Here is a 15,340-nt window from a genome sequence, read left to right as displayed (position 1 = left end):
TGAGTACCTTTTGAAGTTTAAGTAAATATGCTTAAGGTAAAGTTGGTTAATAAAGTTAATAAGGAGCCAAACCTTGACCCTTCGGTTGATTCCCATAAAAACCTTGAAAAGTAACCGAATGATTTTATCTTTAAAATTTTGAGTTTAAAATTTGATTTAATAAGACATACAGATGTTTTGGATCAGTAAGACTTTAAAGAAATTAATATCAGCAATGAACCATTAAATTGAAAAGTGACAGTAAAGACATTTATAATGTTACAAAATAGTTTTTTTTTTTCTTTTTTCAAATAAATGCTTTTCTTTTGAATCCTGAAAAGTAGTATCATGGTTTTCACAAAAAAATATTAAGCAGTATTGATAATAATGTTTCTTGAGCAGCAAAACAGCATTGCAGGAATAAATCGCATTTTTAAATATATTAAAATAGAAAACAGTTATTTTAAATTGTTATAATATTTCTACATTTCACAGTTTTAGTGTATTTTCTAATAAATGCAGCCTCTGTAAGCATAAGAGACCTCTTTCAGAGACATTTAAAAAAATAAACTTTTGAATTGTGGTGTATATGAAGAGGACATTCGTCATTGAGACATGTAGGTTTTCAAATATGTAGTTTAACTTAAAATCACAAGGATCTTGCACCAATGTCTTTGAGACATTTGTGTTCATACATCATGTTATTCCAGACGTTGAATGATCCCATATGAACTGAGCATATCTGAGGGAAGGAGCTGCATCAAAATAAGTTGGGTTTGTTTTGTGATGTTGCTCAGTGTTCTGAATCAGTGTGTAAATGTGCGTTCATGCAGTTACGGGTTACCCATTCAGCCTCACACTGATTCACAGATAAAGCACACAACAGGAGGTGTCGTGATAGATCTGCACGCTGATAGCGTGAACACGGCGCCATATCCCTCCTGTTTTGATATGGATGGACCGGATCTGGATTCTGTACAATCAGTCAACCAGCTCATTCATCCTGCTGCTCCTAAACGTGCAAAAGGTCTAACTCACAGAAATCTGTATAGTTATATATAGTTAGTCAATAATTGAGTCTGTTTATTTGCACTTTCAGTCAAGAAAGTGTATTAATGCTACAGTACAGGAATGTGCTGATCTCCCACATGAACTCTGCTTTATGAGTGTAATTTAGTATCGAAATCTGGCAACCCTGAGTTGTGGGAATTCGAGACAGGCACTAAATGTGTGATTTATTGTTGATTTGTATTCATTAAAAAGGTCATGTATGGTGCATGTGGCCTGTGAAATGTTCAAGAGGTGGACAAGGAAAAACACGCTGCAAAACCTGGCCTGTGCTGCCATCTCGTGGCCTCATTTACCATGTAAAACTATAGTATATTCAGGAATCAGGATATATATATATATATATATATATATATATATATATATATATATATATATATATATATATATATATATATATATATTCAATGCAAGTTAAATTCATTAAACACATTCAACAGCACTGATGATCAGTTATTCTACCTGTTTGTATGTTATATTTTGTGATAGTTGTGCATTGCAATACCTAGTGAAAATACAATTATAAATAAATAAGAAAATCAAAGTATAAATATTCATTTATTTAATTTACATTTCTTTATATATTTGTGTATTTATTTGTTTCTTATTTAGTGTTAAAAAGTGTTAACGGCAGTACAAATTGACGGTGATATCTATGGAATTTTGAGGTAATCAGCTGACCTAGCTAGTTCATTTTATTTTTGGCGTTTTATTCCATTTAAATATCTAAATGTAAGTGAGAAGAAGAAAAATAAAACGTTTAGATATCAATCTCGTGAGTAAAACGGCTCTATTTTAACGAAGCACATACAAAAGACCAGAACCGGAAGCGATGCAACCTGTTTTACAGAATACGGAAGTTTGTTGCAGTTCTGCAAAAATGAAGACAACATTTTTTTTGCTTTTCGATTCTATCATCATCCAGAAGTAGCCTACAAGCAAAGTCCCTTTCAAGGAAAGCCTGTTCACTCGGCAGCCATATTTGCAACACTTTCTGGCAGCTATTTCTGACATCCCGACTATCTATTTAATTTGGGGAAATCCTGAAATCTCAAAAACTGCTTTCTAAACTCACAGTTAACATATTTAAATTCAGAAACAAAATCTGACATTAACTTTCTGAGAAATGATGTTTCTTATGCTCGTTAAAGAAAAATATTTTTCAAGCTAGATGAGCCAATGCGCATGTGCAGTCCTAAGTCTCAGGTTTCTATGGGAACAGGGTTTCCAACGGCAGCTTGGAAACTCAATCAGCGATTCGATTGGCTCTTGTACGTGGGAGGCGGGATGTATTCCGACATTTTGCGCGTTGCAGTTTCCCCCATTCACAAATAATAGTAATGAACCATCTTTCTACATCTACAGTTTTTGGTACAAGACATTTTTCTATTATTTTGTTTTCCTTTTTGTTTTTAATTTTGTTAACACTTTTTTTTTTTACGGTTAGCATAATGCGCGCGCAGTGACGTAAGTGTGACGTCTCCCCCCAAATAGTCCATATATACTTCATTTGGCGCGGCTGACTGGAGTGACTGATATCTGACGGCGATTCGTGGAATTCTAGAGAAGTTGTGAGTCTGTCTAACTCTACTGGAGCTACTAGGTGAAGTGAACTACTTTGTTTACGTTGCATAAGGTTTAGAGGTGTTTGTAGGTAGGCTATATGTGAAAAAATAAAAGTAGTTTATTAGTATGATAGTGTGGTATTTTCCCACACTTTTCCTCAGCATGTGCAAGATTTTAGCTAGTCAGGGTGCTTCACAACGTTTGGGTCCGAGAATGACTGCGTGTGTCCCGCAGCGTTGATCTTGTTTCAAACTCGATTCCATCGAACCCTAGGCAGGGTATGTTTGCTAAAATTGGTCGCTAAATGTCGTTAAATGACGTAATACGTCAGTTTCCACTGATCTGTATTAATATAAATGTAGATATAGATCAGAGTGCGAGTCACGGAATCTACATAAGGCTTGTACAAGAAGTTGCTAGATTTATCACTAGGCTTTTGAATAAATGCTCAAAAGAGGCGGGAAGTCGCTAAATCTAGCGGGAAAATCGCTAAAATGGCAGCACTGATCTTACGTCATCACAAGCGTGCACGACGCATGTTCGAAAACAGAACGCTGGTGAATATATAGACCTGTAATTTGTTTTAATTAAAGAGTTTGAGTTTATGTATGTGCATGGCATGACAACTTCCATATTACCAGTTTTTCATGCAAACCGAACCCTGTTTCGAACTTAACTGCTAGTGTGAAACCACCCTTGTGTAGTAGGGCAACACAAAACACATTTAGACTTTAGTGTTTCCCAACCTTTTTCTTGCCATGGCACAGTATTGGAAGGTAAAACATCTAAACATTTTAAGTGATTAGATCAATGAAGAAATTTGTTCTCTTGTAAACAATTTTGTGCTCTAATAGTAATTTATTTATTGGTGATGGTAGGGCTCATTAGTCATACACAACATATAGTAGGCTAAATGATAGTTCATATATGGTCAAACATGTAGAGTATACATTTAAACCGTTAAAAATATGTAGCAAAAGAGGTTACCTTTTGTTAAATTAATTTATTTCTAGAATAACTAGTGGAGGCCTGTATCTATACATCTGTATTTGTGGAACGAATAGTCATTCTTTGATTTGTTAAACACAATCCAGAATGCACTAAACGCACTACTTCATTAAATATAAATAAGTTAATTAGAAAAATGACAAATTAATACAAATATATAATCATAAGCTGACCAAGTGGGTGGTTGACATATAAGCCTGAAAAACATTTTTTTTTTTAAAAACTTCAAATATTAGGCATAAAAAATATTGAGTTGTGTTGTACTGACTCTTGATTTTCCAAAAATAGTTGTTTTTTAGATTTTATATTGGAAATTGGATTTATTCACCAATTTGTTGCATTTGTGCCTAAAATTGCCATATGGTGTGACATAAAAGTTATTCTATATAAAATGAAAATGAGATATACTCTGCCTATGTAACTAACTTCACCATAAACCTTTATCATTACTATCTTCAGATTTAATTTTTTTTTGGTGCAGATCCAATATATTTTGTATTATTTTTTAAACCATCATGCAAAGTAAGACATACCTCTTCAGCTTTTCCAGATATTTTAGATTAATTCTGACAAACTCTGTTATAAATCTAACAAAATGCCTGTGATACTATTTCTCTTTTGCTCCATTGACTTTGTTATGATTTATAACAAAAAAGTAATTTTATTGTCACAATTCTGATTGTCACACCAAATGATATAGTGTCACACTATATGACGAACTGAAAAAAAGTGTATTTTATATGCATTCATCATTCAATCAATTCAATTAAAATTAATAGGACTAAATATCATGAAACTTACTATCATCATTTTAAAACTTTTAAGATTTTATTTATGAAATATGAGTAAATCAAACTCCATCTCATGTCAAGAAACTTCAATATGAACATTTTAAAACTAGAGGACAGTCTATCAATATAAAATATCAATTTACAATTAGCTGAATGTTTTAGATTGAAAATTCATAGACTATTATAGTATTAGTAAAAACGGATACCCATGGGATAATAACAGATTCACATGGGATCTTTAAACATCAGTGGAAGCTGAAAAGGTATAAAGAGAAGACACAAAGAGGAAAACTCAAGGCATTCAGTGTGCACTCCCTTCCTCCTTCAAGAGATGAGAAAATGATAGAGATGTGGAGAGACACATAAAAGATACAGAAAAGAAAAAAATAATTGAATTGAGTCTTTCCCTGTATTTTTGTGTCCGCTCTTTACTTGACATTTCTGCCTGACATGGCAAACATGGTGAAACGTTTAAATTAAGTATACATTTGAAAAGCAACAATTTAAAGGGTTAGTTCACCCAAAAATGAAAATAATGTCATTAATTACTCGCCCTCATGCCGTTCCACACCCGTAAGACCTTCATTCATCTTCAGAACACAAATTAAGATATTTTTGATGAAATCCAATGGCTCAGTGAGGCCTGCATTGCCCGCAAAGTCACCAAACCTCTCAAGATCCATAAAGGTACTCAAAACATATTTAAAACAGTTTATGTGACTACAGTGGATCAACCTTAATGTTATGAAGTGACGAGAATACTTTTTATGTGACAAAAAAACAAAACAAAATAAAGACTTTTCAACAATATCTAATGATTCAAAACACCGCTTCATAAAGTTTCAAATCTTGTTTCGAATTAGTGATTCAGGTTGCATATCAACCTGCTAAACTGTTGAAATCACATGACTTTGGCACTCCAAACCACTGATTCGATTCGTAAAGCTCCGAAGCAGTGTTTTGAAATGGGCCATCACTAGATATTGTTGTAAAAATGTCATTATTTAGTTTTTTTTTTTTTTCACACAAAAAGTATTCTTGTCACTTCATAACATTAAGGTTGAACCGCTGTAGTCACGTGACTGTTTTTAATATGTTTTGAGTACCTTTCTGGATCTTGAGAGATTTGGTGACATTTCTGGCTATGTAGGCCTCACTGAGCCATCGGATTAAATCAAAAATATCTTAATTTGTGTTCCGAAGATGACTGAAGGTCTTACGGGTGTGGAACGACATGAGGGAGAGTAATTAATGACATTATTTTCATTTTTGGATGAACTAACCCTTTAATTGGATGGGTAATTTAATGTTCACCATTAATTTATTACAATATGTTTTGATTATTTATTTATCATCAAAAAAAGGGGTATGTCATATTGTGTGACAAATATCATATGGTGTGACCTGGAAAAAACGGTCACACCATATGATACGGTGTCACACCATATGACGTTTTGCTCAGTTAAGATAATCTCTCGGTTAACTAAAAACAGCTAGCTTATCCTTGGCACGTAAATTGCCACATGACAGCAATGATTTTCAAGAATAAATGAGTAAAATTTGTAAAAAGTGTTTCATTTTTATGCAAATGTCACACCATAAGACACAAAACTTTGACCACTAGTGAGCTAATCAGATACAGAGCTTTTTAAGTAAAAATCAAAAAGTCAGAACTCGCCTCATGACCTTCCAAACCACTTTAGAGATGACAATGCAACGTCCTGGTTGAGTGTGGACCTCTGGTTCATAATGTTGTCCAAATTATTGCCCGTTCAAAATATAGATTTTAATGTCACACCATATGATGCCCATTTTACAGACAAAATGTATTTGGCCAGAACTTTCTTAAAAATCATGCACAGACATCAACACTTTGTGTTCATTAAAAATGCCTAATTCTGTTATTTAAACTGTAAATCTATCAATTGTTTATACTTTGCTGAGATATATTGTCATATTAGTAAAGTCACATAGCCCGGACAGTCACACCATATGACAATTTTGATGTTTAGATCAAAATTCTAAGTATTGGTCTTCATACACCAACTAAAGCTATGGTACGCTGTAGTAATATCTTGTTAGAGGAACAACATAAGGATATACATTTTTAAAAAATACCCATTTTCTTTAGTAAATGACATTATGGACAGGTAGAACTGTACGTCATGTCATCCACCCAAATAAATAATAACTAGGTGACTATATCGTTCAGCAGCAAAAAGTATGCTAGCCTAATTCTTGAAAACTTTGCACAGTAATTTTATAAAATCTAAATGTTAATATAAAGTTTAAAATTACTATTTGTATTCTTATGCAATTAAAAAAAACTATATTTGATTTATATTTATATATGAATGTAAAGACTTGTGTATTTATTATAATCTAAGATAAAAAGATGTTTGTTTTTAAATTTATTGTGCAGCTTTTTAAAGGGGCATCAAGATATGATAGATGCGACAGAACAAAATATGTTATTAATAATCTTTCAGTGTGCAAAACGATGATATGAAACACTTCAAAACAGCAGCACAAACCGCTAATGCACATCCAGAGTGCAGAATGATGTGCTTGAAGTAATATGGAGTCACAGTGCGCAGTTGCGCTGTGCATTGAAAAGTTCACGGCACAAAGAGAATGTATTTCTACTTCTAACAGTTTATTGATCATCTGTTTCTTTTCACTTTTAAATTCCAGTTATTGTGCGTGTGACGCCAATTCATAGTCCTTGTGTTGTGCGATCTAACAGACACCCTATAGCCAGTATGATGACATCGTTCAGAAACTGCAATAAACTCCAGCAAGATAACGACATTTTATGCAAATCCACAGCCCTTTATCTACATATTAAGTATTATCATACTTGAGATCATATTTTTTTTTACCTTGTAAGTTTTACCTTGCTGACTGTCAACTGAATCAGATTACTTGTTTAAGTAACTATTAAAGCAATGCATTACTTTTTCAATTTACAAATTTCTATTTTAAGTTATAAGGTTTGACTGACAGTTTGAGGATCCAATGGAGTTATGGGATTTTGTCCCAAGCTCTTTTAAATCCTTTTCATTGGTTTAAGAAAACCCACACTAATGTGCCGTGGCACAGTGGTTACGAAACACTGCACTAGATAACACTGCAGACATAAAGAGTGAGAGTGCTTTGAGAAATTAGCAATGTGTATACGGTAGGGTAGATGTGTTTCTGTATCTTAAAGGGTTGGTTCACCCAAAAAACAAAAATTCTGCCATTAATTGCTCACCCTCATGTCGTTCCACACCCGTAAGACCGTAAATATAACCTCAAAAATATCTTAATTTGTGTTCTGAAGATTAATGAAGGTCTTATGGGTGTGGAACGACATGAGGGTGAGTAGTTAAATGAAAAATTTAATTTTTGGGTGAACTAACCCTTTAAACTGATATGTATAGTGATTTTCAGGATGGTGCAGATATGTAGTGAAATTTAAAGAAGCAAGAAATGGTGATTCATTATTTGCATTTTCATTTTCTCATGTTTGCATATAGGAGCCACTCCCATTGTGATTTACAAACTCCTGTTATTCTACAGTGAATCTTCCACTCGGCTTGAAAACGCCAACATGGCAGAATCTCTTTTTGGTACTCAAAGTTCTTTAAACTGCCCGATCTGTCTGAATCTTCTCAAGAACCCAGTGACGACTTCTTGTGGTCACAGTTTCTGCATGGACTGTATTAAGAGGTGCTGGGATGTGGGAGCTAATCGAGGTGTTTACAGCTGCCCAACATGCAGGATGAGATTCAACAAAAGACCAGCTCTCGGCAAAACCAAGGTACTGGCTGATATTTTGGAGGGAATGAAGCAGGAAGCTCCAGCTGGACCTGGAGACGTGAAGTGTGATGTTTGCAAAGGAAGAAAATTAAAAGCCATCAGGTCTTGTTTGGTTTGTATGGCTTCTTACTGCCGAACTCACCTCCGTCCTCATCTGGAGTCTAAAGCTTTTAAAATACACAAGCTGGCTAAAGCTTCTCCAAATCTCCAGCAGCAGATCTGCCCTCAACATCATAAAGCTCTGGAGGTGTACTGCTATAATGACCAGAAGTGTGTTTGTGTGGTTTGTATGGGGAATGAACACAGTGGACATAGAATGGTCTCGGCTGCAGATGCAATGGCAAAGAAACAGGTAAGATGAAGTAATTTTATTTAATTCTCAATTACAAACTTGTTTCTCCTAAAATTCCTTAGTCTGAGCCCAGTTTGAGATTAAACTATTAGTTCATTTCAGAATGAAAATTTCATGATATTTAAATTTACTCACCCCCATGTCATCCAAGATGTTCATGTCTGTCTTTCTTCAGTTGAAAAGAAATTAAGGAAAACATTCCAGGATTTTTCTCCATATAGTGGACTTCACTGGGGTTCAACGGGTTGAAGGTCCAAATGTCAGTTTCAGTGCAGCTTCAAAGAGCTCTACATGATCCCAGACGAGGAATAAGAGTCTGATCTAGAGAAACCATCAGACATTTTATAAAAAAATAAACAATTATATACTTTTTAACCACAAATGCTCGTCTTGCACTGCTCTGTGATGCTCCACGCATTACGTGATCTTGTTTGAAAGGTCACGCGTGACGTAGGCAGAAGTTTACAAAGTGAACATGCAAAGGCTAAGTCAATCGGCCTTTACAAAAAAAGGTAAAACGACGATGTTGGACTATTTTGAAGAAAATGAGATGGAGTTTTTCCCTACTTCCGCCTATGTCACGCGTGACCTTTCCAACATGATTACGTAATGCGTGGAGCATCACAGAGCAGTGCAAGACAAGTATTTGTGGTTTAAAAAGTATATAAATGTTTATTTTTTTTATTTTTTAGAAAATGTCTGATGGTTTCTCTAGATTAGACTCTTATTCCTCGTCTGGGATCATGTAGAGCTCTTTGAAGCTGCACTGAAACTGACATTTGGACCTTCAACCCGTTGAACCCCACTATATGGAGAAAAATCCTGGAATGTCTTCCTCAAAAACCTTCATTTCTTTTCCACTGAAGAAAGAAAGACATGAACATCTTGGATGACATGGGGGTGAGTAAATTATCAGGAAACTTTAATTCTGAAGTGAACTAATCCTTTAATATCTTTTCTACAGTATTCAAAAGTTGATTTTAAGCCGCTTAAGAACAGGATTCTTATAGATTGCAAATTCATCCACAGGAGGAACTGAAAATAAAAAAGAGGGATTTCAATCAGAAAACCAATGACTTGAAGAAGGAGGTTTATCAGTGTAAGAAAGCTGTGATCTCTTATAAGGTAGGTGTGATTGACGGCTAAAACGAGGGTTTAAACAAGATGAGAAATTAAAGTTCCTATTATAGCCAAACAGCTGCTAACAAATAAATACTAACAGAGTTGTGCTGGTTAAATAAGTTGGTAGAATTTGAGGTCGGAGCTTTAACAGCTCAACAACAACAAAGCTGGAGAATCTCACGCAGACAAAATGACGAAAGTGTTCAGCCTTACATTGTTCAAACCGACACTGATGGAGAGACTCAGGAAGAAGTTACAACTTTTAGACGTTTCTGAATGGTTAGTGGATAAATTGATGTAGTTGCTGTGGAGTTGATTCAACTCATCCACTAGCATGTGCCGTCATGTTCATCTTTTGTGTTGAATTGACCCTCGTTTGGTGTAAAATGACGGCATGACAACAACACTCGACTACAACAACTCTTCCTCTTCTCTAAAGCTGCCCAACATGGCCCCGCCCCCTTTGTTGTGTGTTCTCAGGGGTGGGGTTTATGTAAGTTTTAGGGTTAGTGACGTCACCAACTCAGGAAGCTCGTTGTAGTCCCTACCAGCCGTTTGTTGAAGTCCTTAAAAGAAAATATCTCCCTTTGTATTGCAGCGCTCTGCACAGGCAGCAGTGGAGCACAGCGACAAGATCTTCAGTGAGATCATCTGCTCCATTCAGAAGAGACAAGCTGAGGTGAGAGAGAACATCAGAGCTCAGGAGAACAAGGAGGTACGAGATGCAGAGAATCACATACAGACACTGGAGAAGGAGATCTGTGAACTACAGGAGGAGAACCGTAAACTGGAGCCACTTTTACAGACAAAGGATCACGTTTACTTTTTCCAGGTGGCAAAAATATCTGTAGGATTTTAAATGAAATGCTGCATTGTTGTTTCTGACATGTATAGGATTTATTTTTTTTTTCCAGTGGCAGAAGTACTCCGTCTCTTCTGGAGTTTCCCAGCACAGTTCATCCAGTGATTTTGGTAACCTGACATTTGAGAGAGTAGAGCAGTGTGTCTCAGAGCTGAAAAACCAGCTGGATGAAGTCTGTGAGGAGCACATGGGTGAAATATTTGACGAAGGTGAAATAACATTTTTTTGTTAGTCACAAACGGAATTAAATTATGCCATAAAAGTATTTATTATAAAGCTGTTTAATATGTTATACATGTATTCAGAGAAATTTCACATTGTAAGTGAATGTGTATCTCTCTTTGTAGTTGCTGATGTCCTGATATTCCAGGATGGTAAGTACATTATTCTTGAGGGAAACATGCAAAATTAAAAAAACATAATTTATTATTATCGTGTTATAGGTTACTCTATTTCTTGGTTTGTCTTTTTTTTTTTTTTTTTTTTTTTTTTGGCAAAAGATTTTCATAACTGCTATTTAGGAAATTAACACTCTGAGGTCTATCACCGCGGTTTTTTTCTTAACAGTGTGAAAGAGACTCAAAATACTCTGTCATTGTTGCACATACAATTAAGAGTTATACACAATTTTAATCTGGAATATCTTCTTTTATTTGTGTACACTCAGAGTAAAAACAACAGCAATGTTGTTCTTTTTGTAAAATAAAGAAAACTAACATGATGCGTGATCTCTCGTCTCCCTCTGAATGAAGTCCAATCTGATAGTTCTCAGAAAATGAACTGTAACTTAGTGAATACTAATCACAAAAAAATTAGACTTGTCTAAAGAAATGTTGAAATGTCAGGTTTTAAATCGTGTAAGTCAAATCGAAAACAAATTCTCTGTTTATGTGATCTGTATGAAAAGAGACACATGTGATACACGTCAGACGCCCATGATTCAGCTCATTATCTGCTAATGCGGCCACGCCCACTGAGCCAGCGCTATTCAGATGCAAATTCTGAGGCAATACTTGTATATATCGTCTCAATCGTGAATTTGTCTTCAAAAGTGTTTTGAATAGCCATAGTTGGCGATCTCTGGAAGCCTCTGTTAATTTGGTTAGTTCCTGGATTGTAACATGGCCTGTTCTTCTTTAGGAGGCATTTGTGAACTAAATGTGCACAGAGCGTCCTCCGGCTGCAAGTATGAATTGAAAACACAGTATCCAGCACTCATAGTGATGACAATAAATATAGAGTAAATATTACTCCTCTGCATAGAAAATTAATATAAACATATGAGAATCCTTCAATATTTCTCCAAATGTGTATGCTTTTAAGCATATTAAGAAATTACGGTCAATATAAGATTTTAACACTCTGAGGTCTAAAAACGCGCCGGCGCGTTTTGCAGGTTTTTTTTCACATTGCAGCAAAACAGACTTAAAATACTCCGTCATTTCTTGTCATAGAGACATAAGTAATATATCAATTGAAACTATAGAATATCATCTTTTATTTATATACACTCAAAGTAAAAACAAAATGTTGTGCTTTTTGTAAAATAAAGAAAACTAACATGATGCGTGATCTCTCCTCTCCCTCTGAACGAAGTCCAATCTGATAATTCTCAGAAAATTAACTGTAACTTAGTGAATACTAATCACAGAAAAATTAAACTTATGTCTAAAAAAACGTTAAGATGTCAGGTTTTAAATCATGCAAGTCAAATCGAAAACAATCTTTCTGTGTTTATGTAATCTGTATGAAAAGAGAGCCATGTCAGAAGTCCGTGATTCAGCTCATTATCCGCTAATGCGGCCACGCCCACGGAGCCAGCGCTATTCAGACGCAAATTCAGAGGCAATACATGCATTCATCATCTCAATTGTGTATTTATTGTCTTGAAAAGTGTTTATCTGGATGTAAAAGTCATGGTTAGTGATCTCTAGAAGACATGCAGTTACTTCCTGTTTACTTTTCTTCTACAGATGAATTTTAGATGAGTTTTTGTTTCTTTAGCGCCCTCCGGCTGCAGTATGTATTGGAAACTCCATTCATGGAATAGCCTCTTCTTCTTTTAGATGAATTTGTGGACTAAAAATGCACAGAGCGCCCTCTGACTTCAAGGATGAATTGAAAACACCAGCGCTTATAGTAATGACAGTGAATATTAAATAAAAATAACTCCTCTGTATAGAAAATTGACATAAGCATATGAGAATCCAATATTTCTCCAAATGTGCATGCTTTTAAACTAAAAGCCTATATTCAGACTCTTTGCATCACAGAAATACATTATATTTTAAAGTATAATAAAAAACATTAATTTATATTGTAGTAATATTTTTCTGTATGTTTCATATATCATAATGAGCTTGAGACATCACAGAAGGTTTTTTTCACAGCCTACCTGACTGAAATGCCTCATTAATATGCAAGTCATTTCAGCTCATTACTATCCAACTCTTTTGTCTTCTCAGGTGAGAATGGCCCATTATTCAGTGGTGATTCACGCCTCCTCGCATACGGTGTTTCTTGGCAAAAAGTGTCTTACAAAAACTAAATCAATATATTGTTTTATATGAAGGAGTAGGCAGCATAATTTTTACATAATTTTGAAGCAAAAACTCTAGCCTACAACCTCCAACACCCAGAAGTCTTGTGAACACAGATTTAATATACTTTTTTTGGCCTTATTTCAGTGACTTAAGTTTTGTTTTTTCAATAACCACGCATAAATGTTATTCCTTCAAAAATACAAACATGTACATACATGTTCCTCACATATTATTGTAGCCTAGTTTGTGCTGAATACAGTGTAATGACACTTTTGTCATTAATATGTTTATGAACAACTGAAAAAAGCACAAATGTCAGGGCATTTCAAACCTTCTCCAAGCCCCAAATCAGCCTCAGACTCCAGAGGGTTAAGAGTCAAAATGTGAAGCTTGAGTCTTAGAACTTTTTAATGATGTATAGTTTGTCAACTGCACATTAACATTTAGGCTCTATAATATAACAAATATAGTTGCCTATATGAAATGCCCTAGAGGTAGGAATGTTCAGACGCTTTGCATCACAGAAATACATTATATTTTAAAGTGTATTAAAATGGAAAACTATTTGGTTAGACTTGAGACTTCTTTTAAAAACATTATAATGGCAGTGTGTTCAATATTTTGACTGGTACTGTAATTTAACATAGGCCTAACAAAATTTTCTTCATCATGTGCAATAATACGTGCATGCATGAATCACAAAAATCATGTATTTTATGTCCAGAGTGGACATTAATCCTGTTATCAGCATGATCACTGAGGGTTTTTTCTCAGCCTACCTGACTGAAAGGCCTCATTAATATGCAAGTCATTACAACTCATTATGCAATTCTTTTGTCTTCTCAGGTGTGAATTACAACATTATTCATGATTCATGCCTCCACGCATACTGTGCATACAAAAAAGTGTCTTAAATTTAAATCTCTCTATTGTTTTATATGAACGAGTAGGTTGGATAATTTTTACTTCATTCTGAAGCAAAAACTCTAGTCTACAACCTCAAATACCCAGAAGTCTTGTGAACACAGACTTAATATATATATTTTGGCCTTTTTTCAGTGACTTAAGTTTGTTTTTATGATACGCATAAATGTTATTCCTTCAAAAATACAAACATGTACATACATGTTCCTCACATATTATTGTAGCCTAGTTTGTGCTGAATACAGTGTAATGACACTTTTGTCATTAATATGTTTATGAACAACTGAAAAAAGCACAAATGTCAGGGCATGTCAACATCTCCAGGGCCCCAAAAAATTCTCAGACCCCTGAGGGTTAAACAGGCTCTCATTATACCTGATCGTAGCACTTACTGTCACTTACTTTTTACATGCGTGCTTCATTTCTTAATCATAGATTACCTCTCGGAAGAGGAAGAAGAGATGGGTGACGAGGAAATGTGGTAAGGGTATATATTACAGTTATTGTACCCGCATGTTTTCTGTTGAAAATAACATCTTATTTCTAAAAATGTGAGTTGTGATTGCAGTGGCTGAGATGTTTAAGCCTAAAATAAATGACCAAATGAATGAAGCCATAATTTTCCTTCCAAAACAAAAATCTTTTTGATTGGTAATGTTTGTGCACATTTATGACATGCATTTTTTTTTCAAGCGCATTATTTTCTTTTAAATTTGATTAATTACATATCACTTTATTGTATAAAATCTATATAGTTTAAATTCACTTTTAGTACATTTAAATAATATTATTTTGTTTTTTGTTTTTTATCTTTTATCTTAAACCCCCAAAATGTCAGGTGGTGCAACTGTTTTAAATAGAAAACTATTTAAAATGGGGTCTCAGTAATAAAAAAAATAAAAACTAAAGAATATTATTTTAGGTTTGAAACCTTTCATATTATCACGCTTTATGAATATCAGTAGTTTTAAAGATGTTGAGATGATTGAAAAACTCTCAAATGTCAGGGTGGCACAACTGCAAACACAGCTCTTTTATTGTGAATATTATGGAAGGTAATTTAAAGAAGTGAAAATGTTTGTAGATCTCTCTCAAATAACGTTAAAAACTGCTAATTTCAAGTGTAATTTGGTACACTTTCCGTATGTGTGTGTATATATATATATATATATATATTAGTGTCAGTTTGCTCCTTAAAATATGATCTTTGATTGCAGGGACGATGTTGAGGATGAAATGCTTCCTGGTACATATTGATGACCCTTCAAAACATCTGGACATCATCATTCTTTGCTATTGTAAAATAAAATGTTACAGCACC

The 15,340-nt window shown here is 34.4% G+C and overlaps 1 protein-coding gene across 1 annotated transcript; it reads left to right on the top strand.

Moving 5' to 3' along the window:
- Positions 1–2,566: 2,566 nt before the first annotated feature.
- LOC137019909 (E3 ubiquitin/ISG15 ligase TRIM25-like) lies at positions 2,567–15,340 on the top strand. Its single transcript, XM_067385056.1, has 8 exons — positions 2,567–2,650; positions 7,934–8,568; positions 9,598–9,693; positions 10,289–10,522; positions 10,605–10,761; positions 10,900–10,926; positions 14,455–14,500; positions 15,237–15,340. Exons 2-8 carry the CDS (start codon positions 8,008–8,010, stop codon positions 15,274–15,276), a joined length of 1,161 nt encoding a protein of 386 aa, XP_067241157.1. The 5' UTR covers positions 2,567–2,650; positions 7,934–8,007; the 3' UTR covers positions 15,277–15,340.

The sequence above is a fragment of the Chanodichthys erythropterus genome, chromosome 5, assembly GCF_024489055.1.
Source record: "Chanodichthys erythropterus isolate Z2021 chromosome 5, ASM2448905v1, whole genome shotgun sequence".
NCBI classification, from domain to species: domain Eukaryota; kingdom Metazoa; phylum Chordata; class Actinopteri; order Cypriniformes; family Xenocyprididae; genus Chanodichthys; species Chanodichthys erythropterus.
Note: the sequence above shows the minus strand (reverse complement) of the source record. Positions and strands in the feature narration are given on the sequence as shown.